The sequence below is a fragment of the Dermochelys coriacea genome, chromosome 10 (assembly GCF_009764565.3).
Source record: "Dermochelys coriacea isolate rDerCor1 chromosome 10, rDerCor1.pri.v4, whole genome shotgun sequence".
Lineage (NCBI taxonomy): Eukaryota > Metazoa > Chordata > Testudines > Dermochelyidae > Dermochelys > Dermochelys coriacea.
The window spans coordinates 79,622,715-79,645,531 of NC_050077.1; the positions used below are offsets into that span (position 1 = coordinate 79,622,715).

The 22,817-nt window shown below is 44.8% G+C and overlaps 1 protein-coding gene across 2 annotated transcripts in view; it reads right to left on the bottom strand.

The window, feature by feature from the left end:
• The window catches only part of IGDCC4 (immunoglobulin superfamily DCC subclass member 4), a 191,439-nt gene that overhangs the window by 122,208 nt on the left and 46,414 nt on the right, over positions 1 to 22,817 (bottom strand). For both annotated transcript variants that reach the window (XM_043493295.1, XM_038420543.2), the window contains exon 2: positions 8,916 to 9,245. In XM_043493295.1, coding sequence (XP_043349230.1) covers positions 8,916 to 9,245 — 330 coding nt within the window. The remainder of the gene's footprint in view (positions 1 to 8,915; positions 9,246 to 22,817) is intronic.

A 22,817-nucleotide genomic window follows, 5' to 3' on the forward strand; every position in this document is an offset into this window, starting at 1 on the left:
AGCTTATGCTCTAATAAATTTGTTAGTCTCTAAGGTGCCACAAGTACTCCTTTTCTTTTTGCGAATACAGACTAACACGGCTGCTACTCTGAAACCTGTCATTATGCAAGGCACAGAAGCAAACATAGGCTCTCCTCACTCTTCAAGAGGGACGGGGGCAGGTTCGCATGCTGGGTCACAGATCTCCCTTGTGTACGTGAATGGTTTTCCCCTGCACCCCTTTATACTTTCCATGCTTTGCACCAAATTACCAGGAGTCAAGGCGAGGAGCAAATATCACCAGTGTATCCTGGGAGAGATGTAGCAAGGCTGATTAGTTTATAACCCTATGAGGCCTTAAGGTCTAAATAGCCTCTAACGTGACAAGATAAGGGTGCGTTCTGTGGTTTCTATATTCTAACTTAGGCACCTCAGCAGGATGCCAAGCTTCCACATTTGGGCAACCACATTGGCACGTGGGCACCCAAAGGTGCAGACTCGAGTGTGAGGCCTCTACTGCCAATTCAATCTATGAGAAGACGAGTGGACAGGAGGGCACAGAATCTGCCGCTGTGACCCGCATTTCTGAGGACGACAGCAAACGAAAGATTTGATCCACCCAAGTCTTACTCTGCAAAGCGGAGGGTCTGTTTACATCTCTTCCTAGCATGGTGCGCACACCACAAGGAGCTTGAGAAGTCAGATTGCTCCTTCTGTGTTGGGCTGGATTCGTGGACATTGCCCAGTCGAGCAGCCTTGAGGATAAAAGCACCGCCTGGTTTTCTTTGGCACCTGCAATCAGAGTCACTGAACTGGAGGAACGTAGCGCTTTGGACCAAAATCCATTATACCTTCCTCGGCTACTTCCCGTGGCGCCTTAAATCACTATACCCGGCGCCTGAGGACAACAGCTTGTCTGCAATAAGGTTCTCACTTTACTGCCAGCTTGGACTCCCCTCAAGTCTCTTTCCCTGCCAAAGATTAAGCCCCTACCCTGCTGCTACCTAATGATGCGAAGGCAGAGCTGAGCTTTCACAAACAGAAGGCCATCACTAAAGAGGAGACACCTGACACCCAGCCCAGGAAGAGCTCACAGCCTACACAGAGAGAGACCACTGGCTCCCAAACAGGGCCTCAGACTCCAAACTAAACTACCTTGTGCTTTTACCAGTTCCATCAAGTCCTGGCCCCTTCAGTGTTGGCCAGCAAAATTCCCCAGACTATTTCCTCCTGAGAATTGCTTCATCAGCATCTTTAACCAATTCATGTGGGGGCAGATCCTCCGCTGATATAAGCTGCCATTGCTCCGTTGATTTCAATGGGACTATAATATACACCGGCTGAGGAAGTGCCTCTTGGTTTTCATTGGGGCTATACAGAGCTCCCACAGAAGCTCCAGTAGCAGGAGCTCTCAGATCCCGCTGCACTCCATACTGGCCTGACCCTACCCTCCTTCGTAATGCAAGTGGCCCCACTGAAGCTACAGGCATTAGTAATAGAATAGGCTTGGACCCACCATGCTTCTATGATTCTATGCTGCAGTAGCTATCACTGGATCAAGCTGGAATGACCAGCTGCAGCAGGCTAATCCCAGTTTCAAATTTGGCAGAAGTGTACACGCAATGGACTCCAAGCATTTCAATGGTGAGTCTGAAAGGCCCTTTCCAAAGAGCCCCCTCCCCCCCGCCCAATCTGGTCTTTAAAACATGCCAGGGCCCAGGGACTGCCTTTTAAAAAATCCATGCTCCCTCGCCGCCTGTCACCAGTGCTGGAATTGTCAGCATCATCTCAACAGGCCCTCCCAGAATCTCAGTGTACAAACCAAAACGCACGCTGGAGAAATTATAATGTGTTTGTGGGTCAGAAAGCTGTGCATGGCAGTCAGTTATGTGCTAGGCAGTGCTGGGTAGAAATGCATAACCTGGGTCAAATTTAAGTTGCTTTTTAAAGGTAGTTTATTCTATTTCCACAGCACATCTGGGAGTCTGCAGCAGGCTGTCATTATAAATTCCTCGGAAAACATGACCCGTCAGTCTTCCCAGCAGCCCTTATAGTTATTTATGCCGGCACATACCATACAAGTCACTTGGCCAGCCTAACTAGTTCTGCCCAGACGGGCACCACTAACTGCAACATCCAAGCTGAGGTTAAGAAACAAATACACAGGGCAGGCAGAAACAAGAAAAAAGAGAGTAAGTAGCTACTTTGGAACTATACAAGTAATATGTTACTGCAAATCCTTACTGCTTTATTGAGGGTTACCCATTACCAAGAACACTTAATACATTTACAGTAACTTATTGCACCAGTAACATGTTATTGAGCAATGCCATTTTCAAAGCAACCCAGATGTAACTAGTGTAAAAGTAACTGTTTCTAATGACAGTTACTGGGGGTCTCCCAACACAGCTATAATGAAAGGCACACCACAGGTTTAGTTTAAGCCCAATATTTAGATTTTGTTAAATTTTTTTAAGAAATCTAATAGTAATAGAAACGTTTCCAGACCTTAAAAAATACAATGAAAACAGTTTTTTGTTGGTTTTTTGTCTGGGGGAAGGGAGAGATATTTAAACACGCCTGTACAATGTTGAGTCCTAAAGCACCTACATCAGTACTGTGTCAGTGCACCCGTCTGTCCGATTAGCCATTCTGCACTCAACTCCATGATATCTGAGCACTTTGGCACGCCATTGGATTTTCCTTTGTTACATTTTCTGTTTAGTTCAATGAAACATTACTAATGTTCATCGGTATTCCTAAGAACTTGTTTTACAAAACGTAGGGGGTAACTTCACCTGCCAGGGTCCCCGGTTCTGTCAGGTCTCACTAATTCAGCTAATGTACCATTTAGAACAACCCCACCTCTTCTCTTTTTTGCCTGCTTTTTGCACAGACTGACTCAAGGAGGAAATATGCCAATGAAAGCCTCCTTTTTTAAAGGGAAACGCACACCTCCCATATTAACCTATTCATGACAAGTTCAAGTACAACCCTCAACGTTCAACATTTCCAATATTTGGTTTCCTTTTTGCGGTTTATGAGTAATGCTGTTAGTGTAGTGGGCCCCGTCCTGCAAGATGCCAATCACTGTGAACTACCTCCCTGTAAGAACTCATTGCTTTCAGTAAATCCATCCATTGCATCATATATAGGGTCCTTTAAATTTTATACCTGTAACCAATGTTTACACTGTGTGGCCCTCTGTCTCCCGCTACTGGTGGCTGGGGCACAGACAGAGGTTGAGGAACCTGCTATAGCGGTGGTTAAAAGAGCAGAGCCCTTTTAGCACTGACAGTAGAACATGCAATATTTATCCCCACTTAGGTTGTCAACCTGCACAGATGTGTCACGTTACATAGAAATCAATTCAACTGTTAACATTTTCTTATAACATGTTTTCTGTCGTTTGTGGTGTAGATTTGTTTTTAAGTTACCTATGTGTTTGTATAACACGTAGCTCAATGGGACCACTGTTGTAACTGTGGTCTTTAAGCACAACCATTATACAAATAATAATAATAATTAGCAGGCAAACACCCACATTAAAGGGATACCATTCATCCGAAATCAAGTAATTTTAAGAGCAGATTGTGTTTCTAACCCTAACTCCTCTTGCCAAGTTTTGTGGTTGCACAATTTCTGTTTCTTGTGTTTTCCGTCCCTTACTGCCATGTGTGAGAGGCATGGATCAGCGTTCACGTCGCGCACCGTGTCAGTACCCAGCCTGGGCCAGGGAAGCTAATGATCTAATCAGCAGACCAAATTCAATGATGAATCCCGGTCATGTGCCACCTGAGGCATATTGCATATACACTAAGACGACGACGACTGCCATGGGTGAAAACCCAAAACAAATTACAGGGGAGAGCATCTATTCAGGAGAAAGTCAGAGCAACATTGACTAACTGAGAAAACAGACCCAAATATTGTTCTCTAAGTTCAGAGTACTAGTAAACAACAGCATTTTGAGAAAAGAGTGATTTTCAAATTGACAATGTCTTTAAAATTATTTGCTATTTAAACTTTAGCTCTGTAATTTACAACAAACTGCTCAGCTAGGACAGATGCATTGATTTTTATTGTACATTTTGCAACAGTGCCACTTAGCTTCTCTCCTTTATTTACCAATGCATGTCTCATTCACTGTGTCGAAGAGATAACAGTTAGATAAGGAACCACAAAACAAACAAAAACCGAGAGCCAACCAACCACACACCGCATTATCGGTCATGCCTTTCTATGTATTAACTCAAATCACTCTTGGTGCAAGAGTCTTCTGCTCTGCAGCACTTGTTATCTGAAGCCACTTTTGATTGAAACTGGCCTGCAAGCAACTTCCCATTCCCTGCCTTTAAAGGCATTTCCCAACACGCATCCTCTGGCTCTCTGCAGGGTGGAAGTGGTATGTTTGTGCGCTGGCCCAACCCTGAGCACACTTGCAGATCCCTGAACTCAGAGAGGGTCATCCTACAAGTCGGAGCAGAACAGAAGCAGCCGAGACCCTTTCTGGGCAAGAAAGGAGAGGTTGGCACGGCAAGTGTCCGTTCCTCAGGTGGAACCTCAGTGCACAGTCTGGCTCCTTGCAGTTAGAACAATGCTTCCGAAATTTTTTAGTGGCCACCTGTGCCAGGATCTCACAGAATTGTTCTTCCTGCCCTGTCTTGAGACTCTCAATCCCATTGTGGTTTCTCTTTCTGTTTTTGAGACTCCCATACCCATTAATCATCATTTGCTGTTCTGGATACCTAGCTCACCTGTACCTTCCCCTCAGCCCGTACAGAGACAGTGTGCAACATGCCCCCTCTAGGCCTTATCCACAGAGGATGCCACTGTTACATCTATCAGCTAGAGAGCCTGGCTCTTTAGCTCAAGCTGTACAGACACCAGCTTTTAGTTCTGGTGATCCCCGGTTCAATCCCTGGCAACAGCCAAGATGGCAGCCACCACAGATGCACACTGCTTATATCAAGTGCCCTGCAGTTCTCGATCCCTGCATTATAACTTACACACAGCTCAGCTGATTGAGGCCCTAGTTTAAAGATAGCCCAAATTCAACCTACTGTGGCTCTGATGTAGTTTATAATGCAACTGTTCACCTGCTGCTCTTCACGTAGCTGTGTCTCAGAATCTTTTGGGAGCTGATCATGCCCTTCTGGTTCCTTAAAAGTGCTGTTACGACAAGAGGCCAGAAAGTCAAATTTAATGAGGCCGGCCAAAAGAGAATTAGAAAAGCAACTAGCTAAAGACACAAAAACTAACAGCAAAAAAAAAAAAAAAAAAAATTAAGTACATCAGAAGCTGGAAGCCTGCCAAACAATCTGTGGGGCCACTGGATGAACAAGGTGCTAACGGAGCACTCAAGAAAGACGAGGGCTTTGCAGAGAAGCTAAATGAATTCTTTGCATCAGTCTTCACTGAAGAGGATGAGGGGAAGATCCCACACTTGAGCCGTTCTTTTCTCAGTGTCCCAGACTGAGGTGTCAATAGAGGACGTTTTGGAACAAACTGATAAATTAAACAGTAATAAGTCACCAGGACCAGATGGGATTCACCCAAGAGTTCTGAAAGAACTCAAATATGAAACTGCAGAACTACTAACTGTGGCATATAACCTATTGCTTAAAGCAGCCTCTGTACCAGATGACTAGAGGACAGCTAACGTGATGCCGATTTTTACAAAAGGCTCCAGAAGCGATCCTGGAAATTGCAGGCCACTAAGCCTAATTTCAGTACCAAGCAAACTGGTTGAAACTATATTAAAGGACAGAATTATCAGACACATAGATGAACACGATTTGTTAGGGAAGAATCAACACAGCTTTTGTAAAGGGAAATCATGCCTCACCAATCTATTAGAACTCTTTGTAAAGGTCAACAAGCATGTGGACAAGAGCGAGCCAGACGATACAGTACTTTCAGAGAGCCTTTGACAAAGTCTCTCACTAAAGACTCTTAAGCAAACTAAGAAGCCATGGGATAAGAGGGAAGGCCCTTTCATAGAGCAGAAGTAGGTCAAAGTATAGGAAACAAAAGGGTAGGAATAAATGGTCAAAATGGAGAAAGAGAGGTAAATAGCAGAGTCACCCTAGCATCTGTACTGGGACCTGTGCTGTTCAACATATTCACAAATGATCTGAAATATGGTGTGAAGAGTAAGGAGGCAAAATTTGCAGAAAACTACCTTGAGTAATTTCGTGTCAAGTTCAAAGCTGACTGCGAAGAGTTACAAAGGGATCTCACAAAACTGGGTGATTGGCAACAAAATGGCAGAAGAAATTCAATGTTGATAAATGCAAAGTAATTCCCATTGGAAAAAATAATCCCAAATATATTCAAAATGGTGGGATCTAAATTAGCTGTTACCACTCAAGAAAGAAATTTTGGAGTCATCATGGATAACTCTCTAAAACATCTGCTCAATGTGCAGCGACATTCAAAAAAGGGAACAGAATGTTAGGAACCATTAGGAAATGGATAAGACAGAAAATATCATATTGCCCCTATATAAACCCCTGGTACACCCACGTGTTGAATACGGCATGCAGGTCGCCCCATCTCAAAAACGGTATATTAGAAGTGAAAAAGGTACCGAGATGGGCAACAAAAATGATGAGGGGGGTGGAACAGCTTCCATAGGAGAAGAGGTTAAAAAGACTGGGACTCTTTAACTTTGAAAAGAGACGACTAAGGAGGGATATGATCGAGGTCTATAAAACCATGAACGGTGTGGAGCAAGAGATAAGGGAAATGTTATTTACCCCTTCACATAGCATGAGAACTCAGGGTCACCCGATGAAATTAACAGGCAGCAGATTTAAAAGAAACAAAAGTATTCTTCATACAATGCACAGTCAATCTGTGGAACTCACTGCCAGGGGATATTGTGAAGGACAAAAGTATAACAGGGTTCAAACAAGAATTAGATACCCTCATGCAGGATAGGTCCAGCAATGGCTATTAGCCAAGATGGTCAGGGACACAACCCCATGCTCCAGTTGTTCCTAAAGCTCCAATTGCCAGAAGCTAAGACTGGACTACAGGGGATGGATCACTCCAAATTGCCCTGTTCTGTCCATTCCCTCTGGGGCACCTGGCATTGGCCACTGTTGGAAGACAGGCTGAGCTACATGGACCTTTGGTCTGACCCAATATGGCCATTCTTATGTTCTTAAGCGATCAGTAAATTCCATCTGGTAGCTAGCACGCAGTCACAGCAAGACACACTAAGTGTCAGTCCAATTTCCAGTATCCACATCATAGAAATCACCATCAAACAACTGACAATAATTGAGATCCTTAATGCTGCTGCAACAGAGGGAGAGAAGACTGAATAGTCAAGTGGTCTGAATGATCCTCCCACTGAGGGGGGTGGTAGTCCCATTGGATGGGCACAGAGAGCAGAAGCTTGGACCCCATTTCCTGTGCTAGACCTGTTCTATGAGCAAAGAGGGCTTCAGTCGCCACAAATGTCAATGTGGCACACTCCAAGGGGACTATACTGACACACATATAGGTAACTTAAAAAAAATCACCACCATCAATGACAGAAAACATGTTATAAGAAAACGTTAACAGCTTAATGGATTATATGTAACATGACACACCTGTGTGGGTTGCCAACCCAAGTGGGGAACAATCCAAGGACTTCTGAGTCTTAAATACTACATTTTCTACTGTCAGCACTAAAAGGCCTCTGTTCTTTTAACCACGGCTGTAGCAGATTCATCAACCTCTATATGGGGCCCAGGGAGATGGGACCTACCACAGCCCAGCAGGTAATTTGCAACTAGAGCATGGAATTCTTCGGTAAGGAGGAGAAGTCAGAATGTCTGATGCCTTTGCATTATTCAAAGACACGCACAAACCTTCTGTCCTTTCCCTTGTTCCCCAGCACAGTCTATTTCAGTCTCCACTGTTGTAGAGTATTGTTTTCCCACTTCCCCCCACTCCTCCTTTGTGCTAATGTGTGATCTGAATATACTAAAACCAAAGAAAAGGAGAACGATCTTTAGGGGCCAGGATAGACCTTTCAAAGACTACAGCTCCTCTCACTTCCCCATATTTAATAAGTATAAAGCAGTGCTAATTATCTACCAGATCCCAAAGGAATTAGGTGAATGGTGACATGCTAAGAAAATATTTTGACCTCTGATCTCATTACTCAGGTCCTATGTAAGTCTTTCTCCTTGCTACTCTTCTTGCCATGTGTTGGGTAACACTAATTAATATCAACAGCTAATCAAAGTGCAGCTTGGGATGTGCCAGTAAAATTAATTATATATATATATATATATGTGTGCAGCTTGGGATGTGCCAGTAAAATTAATTATATATATATATATATATATATACACACACACACACACACACACACATACAACCATTATAATTCAACTTAACAAGGACCACAGTTTCTATAATAACACTGGGGCAAAAACAACCAATCAAGAGATTGAATGAAGGAGGAAGGACACAAGGTTAGCACAGGACGGAATTGCGTTTTGTCATTGAAGAAATGCTAGAAGGTAGCAAATCCTCAATGGCGTAAACAGGCATAACTCCATTGACTCCCACTGATTTAGGCCAGCTGAGGATCTGGCCTTCATAGTCCTTACTTCATAGTCTTTACTACTGCAGAAATACAGTGCATGCTGTATACAGACCGTGTGTCCTGAAACAAAAGGACTTGACAAGATAATGTCCCAAAGGAAAAGGCTGGCTTTCCGAGAACAGGAGGGCCTTGTCAGGAGGGAATCTGGAAGGGTTCCAGGAAAAATTAAAATGTAACTGGGAGGGGAAAAAAAGACGATGACATCAGAACTTATTTTACAGACAATTCTGAGGCCTGCCAGCATTTAAAGGAACCTAGACAATTCTTTCTCAGCTCTTAAGCCAGGCCAAAGAATCTGTATCAATACCAGAGAAATACTTACTTGAAAACCTAACTGCAGTCGTTTGACTGGCAACCGCGCCTAGGGAGCTCTGGGAAACACAGGAGTAATTACCCTCTGCACCAGTCCTTTCAGGATATTTACTCTCCTTAGCAGCAGTTGGGGACGATATGAAGAGTGATCCATTTGGAAGCACACGAAGATGCTCCTGCTCCACTAATGGGAACCCATTCTTCTTCCATGTGATATTGATCAACTGCTCGACAGAAGCCAGGTTACAGTCCAGCACCACGGCTTGGCTCGGGTCTAATGTCACCTTTGCAGAGGCAGCACTGCAGCTCAGCTCCAGAGAATCCCCCTGCACCAGCTTCCCTGCAAGGCAAAGACATTTGGGTTGTCTCCTGATTTATACAAACAGATGTCCCGGCACTTTGCAATTCACGTGATCAGACATAAACACACAAACTTCAGCCCTGCCGGGGGTCTGGCATCTGACATGTCACCCACAAGTGGCAGCGCCCATCGCGCATCTCTCCTGCACAGCTGGGCTATGGGAATGACCTGCAGCGTCTCCTCTGGGCTATGGTGCCAGCTCTGCAGACAGCCTCCCTACCTTTGTGTTGCTACACCACTGCTGGATCCAAGCGGGGAAGGGGTAGTAAGGATGCGGCAGAGATGGCAGTAACAGCAGCATCGGGCACAAAAGACAATGGGGAGCCAGCAACAGCCTCTGGCTCTGGCACCTACCTTTCAGACATCCCCACCCATACACCCCAGCTACTCCCACAGCACAGCACCCACCTATCCCAGACACCCCAGCACCGCCCACTTACCCCCCGACTCCCTCCAGCATCGTCCCAGCTATTCCTACACTGCCAGACACCCACTTACCTACCCAAGCAACAATTGTCCAGTTCCTTGCAGCTCCCTGTGCAATCCCTCACCCCCACTAGGGGCAGGATGTGTTGAGCATAACCTGATATTTATGGCTATGGGCCAAGTATGTAAATTAGCCAAGACATTTGAATGAAGTGTCGCACATAGAGCTGCAGAAAACTTGGCAGTTATGCCCTTAGCATCGGCAGGCACAAGTCTCTCTGAAGCCAGCTTACCCCAGAGGCGGAACTCGGCTTAACACGGGTAGGAATCTGCTTCCTACCAAACTTAATGACTGTTCTTCGCATAGGATGTGTAAACACACAGGAAAAGTCCTACAAAATTAAAGAAAATAAGAGTTTTCCTATGGGCTTTAACTACCTTATAAGATGTAATAGAGAATTATCTCCCTGCAATAGCATTCTTTATGATGGCTAAAAGCCTATCAAAATTCTTTTGTGTTCTTAGATCCTTTAATTTTGTAGTATAATTTTATAATGTCATCCTATTGATTTCACCCTAAATTCTGTAGAACTTTTCCATAAAGAAGGGAGTCTTCTGTTGAGAATACCCAGTCACTCTGTTTAACCTGGATGCACATGGGGAGAGAGGCCATTTTCCGGTAGTCTACTTCTGTGGGAATTCTGCACCATTGCGCAATGCAGAATTTTGCAGAAATTAATGTTTTTGCACATAATTTCCTTTCCCCGTCCCCCAGAAATGGGCTGCAGTGCTGCTGGCTGCCACTAGGTGTCGCTGGACCCAGCAGAGCCCAACTTGTGCACAGAAGACACGGCCCGGGGGGGGGGGGGGGGGGGGGGGAGGAGAGAGTAGAAATTTCCTAGCAGCTACGGTTTCCTGCAGGCCCGGAGGAAAGGAGACAGCAGCATGCAGGAAACTCCACACAAGCCTGGGACCCAGCAACAGGCTGCTTCTCCTTTGGATCCCTGGGCGGAAGGGGGATGGGTGTCTGGGCTGGGGGGGGCCACAGCTGGACTCTGGAGGGGAGGGGGTTCAGGCATTTGGGCTGGGGGGCCCCCACAACTGGGCTCGGGGAGAGGGGATTCGGGTGTATTGGCTGGGGGGCCCCACGGCTGGACTCGTGGGTGTCTGGCCTCCCAGTTGGGCTTTTGGGAAGGGGACAGGAGACAAAGAAACTAGAACTGGGTTGTCATAGGGGTTTCTTTAACTCTATCCCGGGGGAATTTTTGCATGAGTCTGTATTGTAAGAGACATATTTACTGAGAGGTATTTTGAAATAAATTACCAAAATAATTGAAACTGGTGTGATTATGTAGTGTTATTTTGACAAATAAAATTTGCAGAATTTTGCAAAATTTTAAAATACTGTGTGCAGAATTTTTATTGTTTTGGTGCAGAATTTTTAATTTTTTGGCACAAAATTCTCACAGGACTAGGTAGTCATAAGCCAAGTCCTAACTTCAAGGCCAGAGCCCCCTATATAAGTAAGCACAAAACTGGAAGTTCAGATCCAGATTTGGATCCAAATGTAAATTGCCACAAAGTTCAGAAACAGGAGTCAGACCTGGGGATCTGATTCAGGCTTGTCACAATTTCTAACAGACTGGGTATTTTACATGTTTGCATTCAGAACTCCATCTCTGTGGGCTGACTGGTAAAAAACAAAGAGCAAAGCACTACAGAAGAGCCAAACCCCAACTAATATGGACGGAAACAGAATCAGACCTCGATAGCTAGACATGAGCAGTGCAGCCTTCAGCTGACAACCAAATCTGGGTTACAAAAAAATTCACCCAGAGAGATCTCACAGAACAAGATCATGAACAAGGGCTAATTAGCAACAAATCACGAGAGAAACACAGCAAAGGCCAAGAGGGGAGGAAAAAATGAAAAACTGGGAATACCCATTAAAGCCAGTGTTGGATAGCTGATAACACAAGGCTTACGGTTTATCATAAGGTAAATGAACAGTCAAAAAAGAACAAGCAACAGAAAAATGGCCAAAATATCCATCCCAATGTCTTAGCACTCTAACCCCATGATGATCTATGTAAACAGTTCCTAAAACTCTACATCAAGTGCTGTTTGTCCACTCTCAGTCAAAAGGAAGGATGTTACAGCTACAAACTACTGGACACTGAGAAGACTGCATCATGTCTTACCAAGCTTATGGCAGCCTGCTTGCTGCAGTGAGGTCCTCGATCAGTTACCAGCTGTGAGAAAGTTAAATTGAACAGGTCTTGGTCTGGAATGTTTCCAAACCAACACAAACAATCCCACTTGCAAGCGAGTTCCACCTCTAGCAACAATGCCTCAGCATTTCCTAAAGAACATTGTCATTAATAAAATGCATTTGCTATTGCAGGTCTCCAGAGACATTAAGTCAATGTTAGCTGGCAGCACTGCTTCCACACGCCAGCAATCTCCACTGTGCTAGAAGCATCACATCTACTCTCTTCATGGCTCCCCTCCAAATTATTTTGTCACTGCTCCAATCGAAAATGTTTCCTGCCTCTATAACGAGTTTATCAACACTGGATATGAACCACATGGCTCCCTGCCCGTTCCCTATCACAGAAAGCTACAGATTAATTTTATAGGAATTCAAACACCCTATTAAACCTTCTACTACCTACTGCTGATAAAAGGGCTGCATTTTAAAAGCACGCACTTTAAGCATGCAATTAGGGGCAATGACACGCAAAATTACACATGCAGGGTAATGGAATTGTTTCTAGGCATCAGAAACTCCAGGTGCAACTGAAAAGAAGGAATTTGCACAGCCCAAGTGCACGGTTAATTTAGTGACCCCCTGCTGTGCAGAAAACCTGTCATCTTGCAGCTAGCTCAGGGATAAGCAGTTGTGCTCACAGAGGCCTGCTGATCCACGGTCTCAGCTCAGAGTCACAGACGTACGTGTTCTCCTCTATGCACTCTCCTACAGATTATAACGGCGCCTTCCCCCCCCCCCCGTCATCCAAGCAATGGCCTTTTGTAGCCAAGAAGAAAACTAACAGCAGGTTAAAAGGTTCTGATGATAAAGAAACTAATTTTCATCCAAACTGATAAAAATTTTCCCACCCCCCATTTCCTCTTTAATTCTTCAGACCTGGAGTAGAGCCCTGCCCATGCCTCAGTTTATCTTCCGTGTTGCATCAAACCAACCACCACAGCTAGTGTTTTCACAGTGCTGCTGTCCTTCGGGGCATAGCTATCTTACTACCCTTCCCATGTAATACTCACTGCCTGCCATCACTGGTGTGTTTGCAGGACTGAAGTCTGTGAAGTCTTTAAACACAGTCAGCACCATCTGTGCTCTGTATAGTATCAGAATTATTTTATTAGTAGGGTAAAAATGCATACTCATCTTTTCCAACAGAATGAAAACAGGCTATGCAATGATTTGGACCACAATACAAATCCTTGACGAGAGTAAGTCATTTGTTATCCGAATAAATATGTGTCAGTGGGTCAGACAGGGATGAACGGTTTCTCCTGTAGCTTCCTTTGGGCCAAAGTTCAACCAAGTGCTGCCCACCCCACAGGAAGCGCACACGTATCTTGCAAGACTGTGCCCGTTGGTGGCTATGATTTTTGCTACTTTTCCATTTTTCATTACTAATTTTGTCCCTCTCAACCAATGACACTAATAGATGTCAGAGCTGACTGTGGGTAGAGGAAGGATGGTCTAGCGATTACAGCCCTAACCTGTCTACCACAGACAGCCTGTATAACTGTGTATGCAGTGTAGTTGTAGCTATGTCGATCCAAGGATATTAGAGAGACAAGATGGCTGAGGTAATATCTGTTATTGGACCGATTGTAACCCACCAACCTCCTCTTCATGTCCTATGACTACACTGGTGTTAACAGGCCACTCTACCTTGAATGGTCCCTTCCAAAATGTGTTAACTACTTATGGTGAACAAGCTGTTCCATCTTGCACTTTGCTGGGAGTTCTTTTCCCAGAGCTGAAGAGGAGCTCTGTGTGGCTCGAAAACTTGTCTCTCACCAACAGAAGTCGGCCCAACAAAAGATATTACCTCATCCACCTAGTATGACCTCGGGCAAGGCACTTAAGCCAAGTCTACACTTAAAAGCTGCATCGGCTGTAGCACTTTAATGAAGATGCTCTAAGCTGATAGGAGAGAGCTCTCCCATCAACGTAGTTAATTCCTGAGAAGCAGTAGCTAAGTTGACAGGAGAAGCTCTCCTGCCGACATAGCACTGTCTACACGGGGGGTTAGATTGGTATAACTATGTCACCCACGGCTGTGGCTTTTTCACCCATGCCCCGGAATGTGTAGTGTAGCATAGACTAGACCTAAGTCTCATTCCCCGGATATACAATGGGGATAACAATACCTATCTAGATGACAATTGCCAACTTTCCACAGGTATCGTTAGGCTAAATGCATGAAAAATTGCCAGGTGCTCAGATATTAGGATGGTGGGGGCTATAAAAGCACCTTAGATAGGCGGGTATTTTTTATTGGCTGGCTTTTTAAACATTGGAGTTTATAACTTTGTAGTAAACATGTCTACATTTGCCAAGCCCATATCTGGATTCAAGCTTCCACAAAGTTCCAATGGCTCTTTTCACCCCAAGAATCTGAGTCAGGCCCAGTGCTATTTCAAATACAATGGGAATTCAAAAAAAAATTTCTAAAATTAAAATTTCAACATTTTTGTTTCATTTCAGTGGAGGAAAAAACGCCATCTTTTTCTTTTCTTTTTTTAAACTTTCTCCCTGCGAGAGGAAGGGTTCCCCCTCTCCACATCATAATGAAGAAAAGACATTTTTCAAACATTTTGAAAACATTTCTGAAAAATATCATTTAGAAAATTTTCATTGGAAAATGAAAAATTTCTCAGAAAATTTAGAACAAAACAAATTTTTCACAATGTACATTTGCTTTTTTCCCTCCCCCAACTAGCTCAGGTTGTTTGACATTTAATTGTCAAAGCAACCGCCTTGGAGTTAACCTGTCCATACTGCCATTATCAAGCTTCTGAGCCATCCAGTCCCTCGACATAAGGACAAGATTTTACATTCAGCACCTTTCCAGCCCATCCAGACGGTTATAGCTGTAGGTAATCATGCACATACCTCTCAGACATGCATGGAATGGGAAGGAGAAGGGGCACATGGCCCCTGGAAGGAGAACAATAGAAACCCTCTCCAATATTGAAAAGTCTGTGTTTCTGACCTGTGAACTTTAATTATCATTACCAGCAAGTGCGGCGCACAAGTGCAGGTGCATGTCCCAGCACTGTGACGGGGGAGATAAGTTCAAACCTGCCCATAAGCACGTGTCATTCTGAGGACCAGCACTCACTCAGCAGATCACCATCGGTCTCACTGACCTAAGCTAGCAGCACTAGAGGCCAGAATTTCACAAGCATAAGTAGCCCTTGAACAAGTTCCCACACGTATCTGGCATTAACAAGATACTTCCTCCAGCGCTGAGTAAGCAAAACATCTCGTTCCATCTCTTGGTTCCCCTTCAAACACAAGTATTGTAGTCACTCTGGGGCTGACTGTCAAAGGCATAAATGGGAGCCAGGTGCCCATCTCCTATTGAGCTCTACGGGGAGGCACCTAAACCACCTTTGAAATGCCTCTGATATCACCCCTGGAAGGAAAGTCTCCATCTCCCCAGTCCAGTAACATCCAAGATCCCCAGAGTCCCTTGCACAGTCCAACCTTGGATAGCACATCAGGGTGGCACAGATTATTGGCTCTTGTCCTGCATTCACAGCTTTGTGTTCTGCTGGTTAGTTAATGCTCTCGTCTCATACACAACTGGTAGAATTTATTGGGTCTATGTTCTGATCCTGGTCAGGGAAAGCCTGTTTCATGTCCTCCATGCTTTAGCCCAGTGGTGCCCAACCTTACTACTCAGGATGGAGGGCCACATAAACCTAAGCACAACCTTGCAAGGACCAGATTCTACCTATATTTTAATAAGATTTAAAGTCACCTGTATTGATTTATATTTTAAGTTCAGCTTGTTTCGCATGTGTTTCTATGTACAGTATTTTCCGATACTTCCTTATGTAAACTAAAATGATGTAAACATGACGGCAAACCGCTAATGAATCGGCCATTAGTATATTGTGTTGAAGCAGGCCGCGGGCCTTATGAAATGCTCTGGTGGGCCATGTACAGCCCACAGGCCATAGCTTGGACACCCCTGCATTAGCCCCAGCAGCTCAGGAGACAAAGGTGTCCCAACCTGCAGCATCAGCCTGGATATGCTAGGCACACCCCAACAACCCACAGAGGGAGAAAGCAATGCGACAGCCCGTGCACTGTTCACCGCTCCCCTCCAGTGTTCAAACCCTGACAGAACACGCAGCTGCTGGCCGACTACACATTTCACATGGACTTGCAGAGACCATGTGAAATTACCCAACATGGCAGCCTACCTGCAGGCACTGTATTCTGCTACATGCAGAGCACAAATGCATCGCCCCCTCTGGGCGCTCACTGTGTTTCCAGTTCTTCCCATGCTGAAATTTCTCTTGTGATGCTAATACATATGGGCAAGATGTGACAAAGCTGGAATTAGCAGAGGTGGGCACAAGCCATAAAGCGCTGATCTGACCTGACCCAAGGTTTGGAGGGTTGAATCCAGGGCTTCAGTTCAGACCAAACTCTAAAAAATGTCCCCCTGTTCCTCCTATCACTCACAAGTTTGCTCTGTAGGAGACAGGATCTTATCTCATGACAGAATGGTACAAATCACAGCACTTGTGATTCTCTCCCCCTTTTGGGCCCCTCTGTGCTGTCAGGTGGGGCAGAGTGGTTGCAGACTGGCAGTAAGTGCCCAGCTGAGAATTCATCCTGCACAGGGAGCTCTCAGCTGGTGTACACTGGTATAACAGGCACCTGTGCCTCTTGTTCCCCCACATCCTTTGCATACGGGGGCAAAGCAGAGGCCAGGAGCAGGGCTCCTAAACTCCATCAATTCTCAACTTGTATCCGGTCCTTTAGGGACTAGAGCTAGCTGGTGTAAATTAGAGCACTCCCTAGGCAGCTCTAAATTATACTTGCGTCTGGGCTGCAGGCGACTCAGGGAGGTATAACCAGTATCCTGAGTGGCTCTTGGCACAGGAGAGGCCAAGCCTCACACACTGGTATAAATAACACTGCAGAAGGAAAGGTATTTTAGGCAAAGAGAAAAATATGCCCTGAGCAGGTTACCAAAAAGAGCACAATAGGAAACTGACATAATCAATGCAGAAAGATGGTTAACAAAGTATGCAAGGCAGAGGAGAACTCATCAGTCAATAAGGACAGAAGACACATCTGGAGTGATGAATTACTTGCAAGAACACAAATCTGAGGAGATATATTATTCTCTGGCCGGGACAACAAGGGGCTTTCTGAGACCCTTTAAAGGGCTCTCAGCCAATGACAGTTGTTCTTGTAGAACAGTTTATGTGTAGAATGTCATATGAACCTTAGTCAGCTTGTATTTATATAACATGTGAGGGGGAAGCCCTCAAAACGAAATACTGAGGCATTCAAGTTCAGAGCAGCTGCTACTACCAGTTATTCCTTCTTATAGTAGGGGTCTGATTTCTTTGCACTTCCTCAGAAATCCTAAGTATCTTAACAGCCTATTTAATCCTCCATAAAGACTGATCTATGATGAACCTCGCAGAATGAGGAGTGTGGTAGCGGTCTGAGCACTACGTTGCAAGGCAGCAGATTCTAACCCTGCCTCTGATACCGACTTTCTCATCGCCCTAAGTCGCTTGACCTCTCTGCCTCAGTTTCCCTACTTGTAAAATGGAGATAACACATCTTCCTCACAGGAATGTAGTGAGAATTAATTAGTTAACAGCAGTAAAAGGCTTTGGGGGTACTGGGGAAGAATCAGATAAAAAGCAGCCTAGTTCAGTGCCCAACTCCCATTGCATTTCAGCGGGATTTGGGTGCCTGACTCCCTTAGATACGCTTTGAAAAGGCCACCATACGTCCTGCATACATTGACTATTACTACTGAGGTCGTAATATGATCTCACTACTATCAGCATGGTAAAGCGACTAGTACAGAAATTCTCTTTGGTCTGGTTTTGGTACTTGGCTGACCCTCATTAGCATCGTCCCAGAGCACCTCAGCATCTTTATTTTATTTATCCAACACCCCTGGGAGGCAGGGCAGCGCTATCATCCCCATTGCACAGACAGAGACCTGGGGCACAGAGAGACGAAGTGATTTGCCCAAGGTCGCCCACAGAGCCTATGGCAAAACAGGGAATTTAATTTGGTTCACAGGCTAGTGCTACTGGATCATGCTTTCTCCACACCTCTTTACAAGGCACCTTTTCATCTTTGAGCCTAATCACTCACTTTTTATTCTAAAGAGCAAATTTCCAAAGAACCACAATGGCACAGGAAAATTGGGCATAGAAAAGGCCCATTTGGTGCTAGCTAAAAATGTGCACATACCAAGCTGGTACCTTTGTGTGCAGCCATTATAACAGCCTGGGTCATGAATAGCCCATTTAGTGTATGATCATGATGAGTCTTAATTAGAAAGGGACGAATTTCTGCTCAGACACATGTGACAACTTGCCACAGCTTAGCACTAAACATAGCACTGGATAAATCAAATTCAGACCTGGCGTGAGTACATGCAGCTTCACTGATTTCCGCATGACTGCTGTGATAAGTTAAGCATGCAACTGCGGCTCTCTACTGTCACCTCATCCTCCCCCCTGCTCTTGTTCGCTTGCTGTTGCGTATTATCAAAATCCGGGATGGGGAGTTCTGTGGGGCAGGGACTTTGTGTTCGTTTGCATAGTGCCGGGCACAATGGGGCCCAGGTCCCTGACTGGGTGCCAGGCATGACCACAATAAAAATCATCATAATTTGGCCCTAGATATTCAAAGAACTGTACAAACATTAACGGACAGAGAGAAATATCTTACAGCCTCTGGAAATGTAGCAGGAGGGGTGATTCAAAATACCATACTACGTAAAGTACTTTCACGGTAAAGGATCACAACAGAGGAGAAACAAATGTAAACAGGATTCTTAAATGCTGCAAACTATTTTCAATTTCCATTCATTGTCATGCACCGATAGAAAGAGATATGGCTCTGTTTAAACAAACACACACACACACACACACACCTCTAGCTACCTGTTGGAGTTAATTTGCTAATGAATCCAAACTGAAAAGAATTTACCAGCTAATAGAATGTGCTTGGCCAATATAATATAGAAACTATGGTTATTCCAGGACTATTTCTAATTAAGTGGACTCCTGGTCCAATAGTCATGAGGTCCCTTCAGATGTCAGCTGTCAAACGTTTTAACCACTGCACTTCTGAATTACATTTACTTCTGAAAAAAGAAAAGGAGGACTTATGGCACCTTAGAGACTAACAAATTTATCTGAGCATAAGCTTTCGTGAGCTACAGTCTCTAAGGTGCCACAAGTCCTCCTTTTCTTTTTGCGAATACAGACTAACACGGCTACTACTCTGAAACCTGTCATTTACTTCTGAATTTAGGACCTGCTAGTTTAGCTTCCTCATAGCTCTCACAGCAATTTCAAATGCAAACATGCAGCATGACATAAAATATTCTACTTGCCTGGATTTCTAAGTCCAGCGCAGGGAATTTCTGAGAGAGCAACATGAAGTGGGACATACAAAACTGCTTTTTAGACCAGAGGGTACTCCCACCTGTCTACCCATTATCCACAGACTGCCTCAGGGTAATTAAGAACACCTTGATAACTTCTCGAGAACAAAACAGGAAAGGGTGGGGGGGAAAGGGTTTGGGGAAAAACATTCACTAGCTCAGATTTAGACATACGTAAGTGCTGAGGTGAGTCGATATTAAATTCCATTCACGCAAACGGGTCATTGTTCTATTCAGAACCAAACTAAATTGCTGCAGAACTTTCTAGATTGGATACTGTACCTATACCAGCTATGTGGGGGGGATTTGCTTGAGACACGCGGAAATACACAGTGTGCATTTGAGACTGGAAGCAGGCCCTGGTGTCTTGTGTTAAAGTGTTAGATTTCCATCAAAACTAGATTCTTTGAAACAGACTCTGCAGGGCATTATTATATTAATCTATCTATTGCACTGATAACGGTTCGGCAGGTGGTGATCTGCTTCGTGCACAACATTAATCTAAGCAGAAACATGCTCATTTTCCTGTACCCCTCCTCCTCGTTCCACCTGCTTCATTTCAATCACCCCTTAAATTTTGGGCCTGATCCAAAGCCCACTGAAGTCAGTGGAAAGATGCCCAGTGACTTAAATGGAATTCAATCAGCCCCTTTCAGATTAATGGGGCAGAGACTTTACTTTTCCCTACATGTTAGTACACAACCCAGCATAATGGGCCCTGATCCAGGCACTACAGGAATACACATGAATAATAAGAGAATAGAAAGAGTATGAATCATCGACTCACAGCAACTGGATGCTTTTACACCTTTCATATGTGTATGTGATGACATACAACTGAGAATACCATTAGACCCACACACGCTCAACTGGAGCTGAGCGGCTCAAGGCTTAAACTTGAGTAGGGGTAAAACTGATCCCCTTGCTTTCATGGATTACAAAACTATAAATAATTCCGTCTGGTGCGAGCTAGCAATCCAGCTAAATTTGACAGATTCCTGACAGGCAACTGATGGGTCAGACGCAGAGCTCGAAGAGTACGATTTTCACATGCAGGATACACGGTAACAGTCGGCCATGTGTCTGCTGGGAGCTTGCACTTTGTATCTGGTAACAGAACTTGTCTCCTCACATGTTGTGGTTCCTTCCCCCACCCCTCTGGAAATTTGCCTTTTAAAATAGAGAGGAGGAAAGACCTACCCAGGGACATACCACCGTGGTAACATTTCAGATATCAGAAGCAAATATGTCCTTGATCTCTGTTACACGGCCTGGGCAAACAAAAGGTTACTGTTCAACAGGAAAGAAATGGCTTTGTTCAATGAAAAGAAGGGCTGTGCTTTTAATAAACATTTCCAATAACAGCTAAATTATGTATTTGTATTATTGTAATGCCTAGGAGCCCCAGCCATGGAGCCGGACTCCATTGTGTTAGGCACTGCACAAGCCCAGAACAGACAGATGGTCCCTGTCCCAAAGAACTTTCAATCTAAGTATCAGACAAGAAACAGGTTTCAGAGTAGCAGCCGTGTTAGTCTGTATTCGCAAAAAGAAAAGGAGTACTTGTGGCACCTTAGAGACTAACAAATTTATTTGAGCATAAGCTTTCGTGAGCTACAGCTCACTTCATCGGATGCCTCCGATGAAGTGAGCTTTAGCTCACAAAAGCTTATGCTCAAATAAATTTGTTAGTCTCTAAGGTGCCACAAGTACTCCTTTTCTTTTAGACAAGAAACAGGCAGACTGATTGGGGAGCTCCAGGGAACAATGAGACAGTATTAGTCAGCATGTGGGTCTCAACACACCAACATCCTGACTGTTGCCAAGTATTTTGTAGGCATCACAGAAGAGGGGCATTGTAATGAGGGATTTGAAGGACAAAGAGTTAAGTCTGCAGATGTATACAGGGAACTTCTCCCAAGTGCGAGGGGCAGCAGGGGAAAAAGCACAAAGGGGCTTGTTTGAAAAGGTATCAAGCGAGCGAGGGAGGCTGAAGGCATGGAGGAGTTGACGTTTTGCTAGTAAAGGAGAGATGGTAGGTAGGGAGGAGATAGGTCATGAAAGGCCTTGAAAGTGAAAACAAGCAGCTTATGTTTGATGCGAAAGAGAAGGGGGAACCAGTGGAGGGACTCCAAGAAAGGGGTAACATGGTCAGAGCTGCATTTTGAATGGGTCTCCGTGGGGCAAGATTGTGTTGGTCAAGGCCCAGAGAGAAGGATGTGGCAGGGATCGAGATGTGATTGAGGGAAAGCCTGGAGGAAAGTTTCAGTTGGGTGGATGGACAGGAAAGGCCGTATTTTACAGGTGCTATGCAGAAAGAATAGGCAAGATTGACACATAGGGATGGACAGGAAAGGCCGTATTTTATAGGTGCTATGCAGAAAGAATAGGCAAGATTGATACATAGGCATGATATGTGGACCAAGAGAAGTCCAAGCTGAAGATGATACCTAGGTTATGGACCTGAGAGACAGGGAGGATTACGAAGAGAGGTGTACACAGAGAAAAGAAGGGGAGGTAGCAGGGCAGTCTGCCATCCAAGTGCCTGCAGAGCCAGGGAGCAGCAAGCCCTAAAGAGAAAAAGACAGCAGACAGGTGTTGAGAACCAGTTGATCCAGCTGAACAGCAGTTAATGTTTGGTTCTGATTCCCAGCTGGACCCAGCTCTGTATGAGGAGGAGGGCCAGGAGAGGCAACCCCCTCCCTGAGCAGCTGCAGAGGGCTGCAGCAGGGTAAGGGCAGGCAGGCAGGCCCTGTGGCTCCCCTGAGGCAGAAAGAGGGCTGTGACCCTTGAGGCACCAGGGGGTAGAGGACCCCACAGTATCAGGCCTTTTGTTTCCTTACCATATTTTTTTGCATTTGTGTGGCAGCGGAACAAAACTTTGAAAAGTGAGTCAAGGTGCTGAAAAGGCAGCTCGGAGTTACATGCATTAAATACCCTCGCACAGCGTGTGTCTGGTCTCCCATCTAGTGGCTGGTCTACTGCTGCCAGCTCCTAATGGAGTTACTTCTTACGCTCAAGTGGCAGAGGTCTGTGTTGATAGTTCTGGGTCCAAGCCCCAATGACAATCGTGAGTGGGGCTGTGAGACAAAGAATTAAAATTCTCATTTCAGGTTAATAAAAAGAAAAGGAGTACTTGTGGCACCTTAGAGACTAACAAATTTGGACAAGTACTCCTTTTCTTTTCTTTTCGCGAATACAGACTAACACGGCTGCTACTCTGAAACCTGTCATTTCAGGTTAATAAACAGTCAATTACTATTCACAATGGGCCAAAGTCCTCACTGAGGAGCACTGACCTGAGGAGGAGTTCTGCCTGCTCTGACAATAAACACTACAGCAATCTAAAGTCATGCCCGCAAGACGCACGATCATGCTTTTATGCTGTCATGTTCTGGGCCATTACCGTAAGGTACTC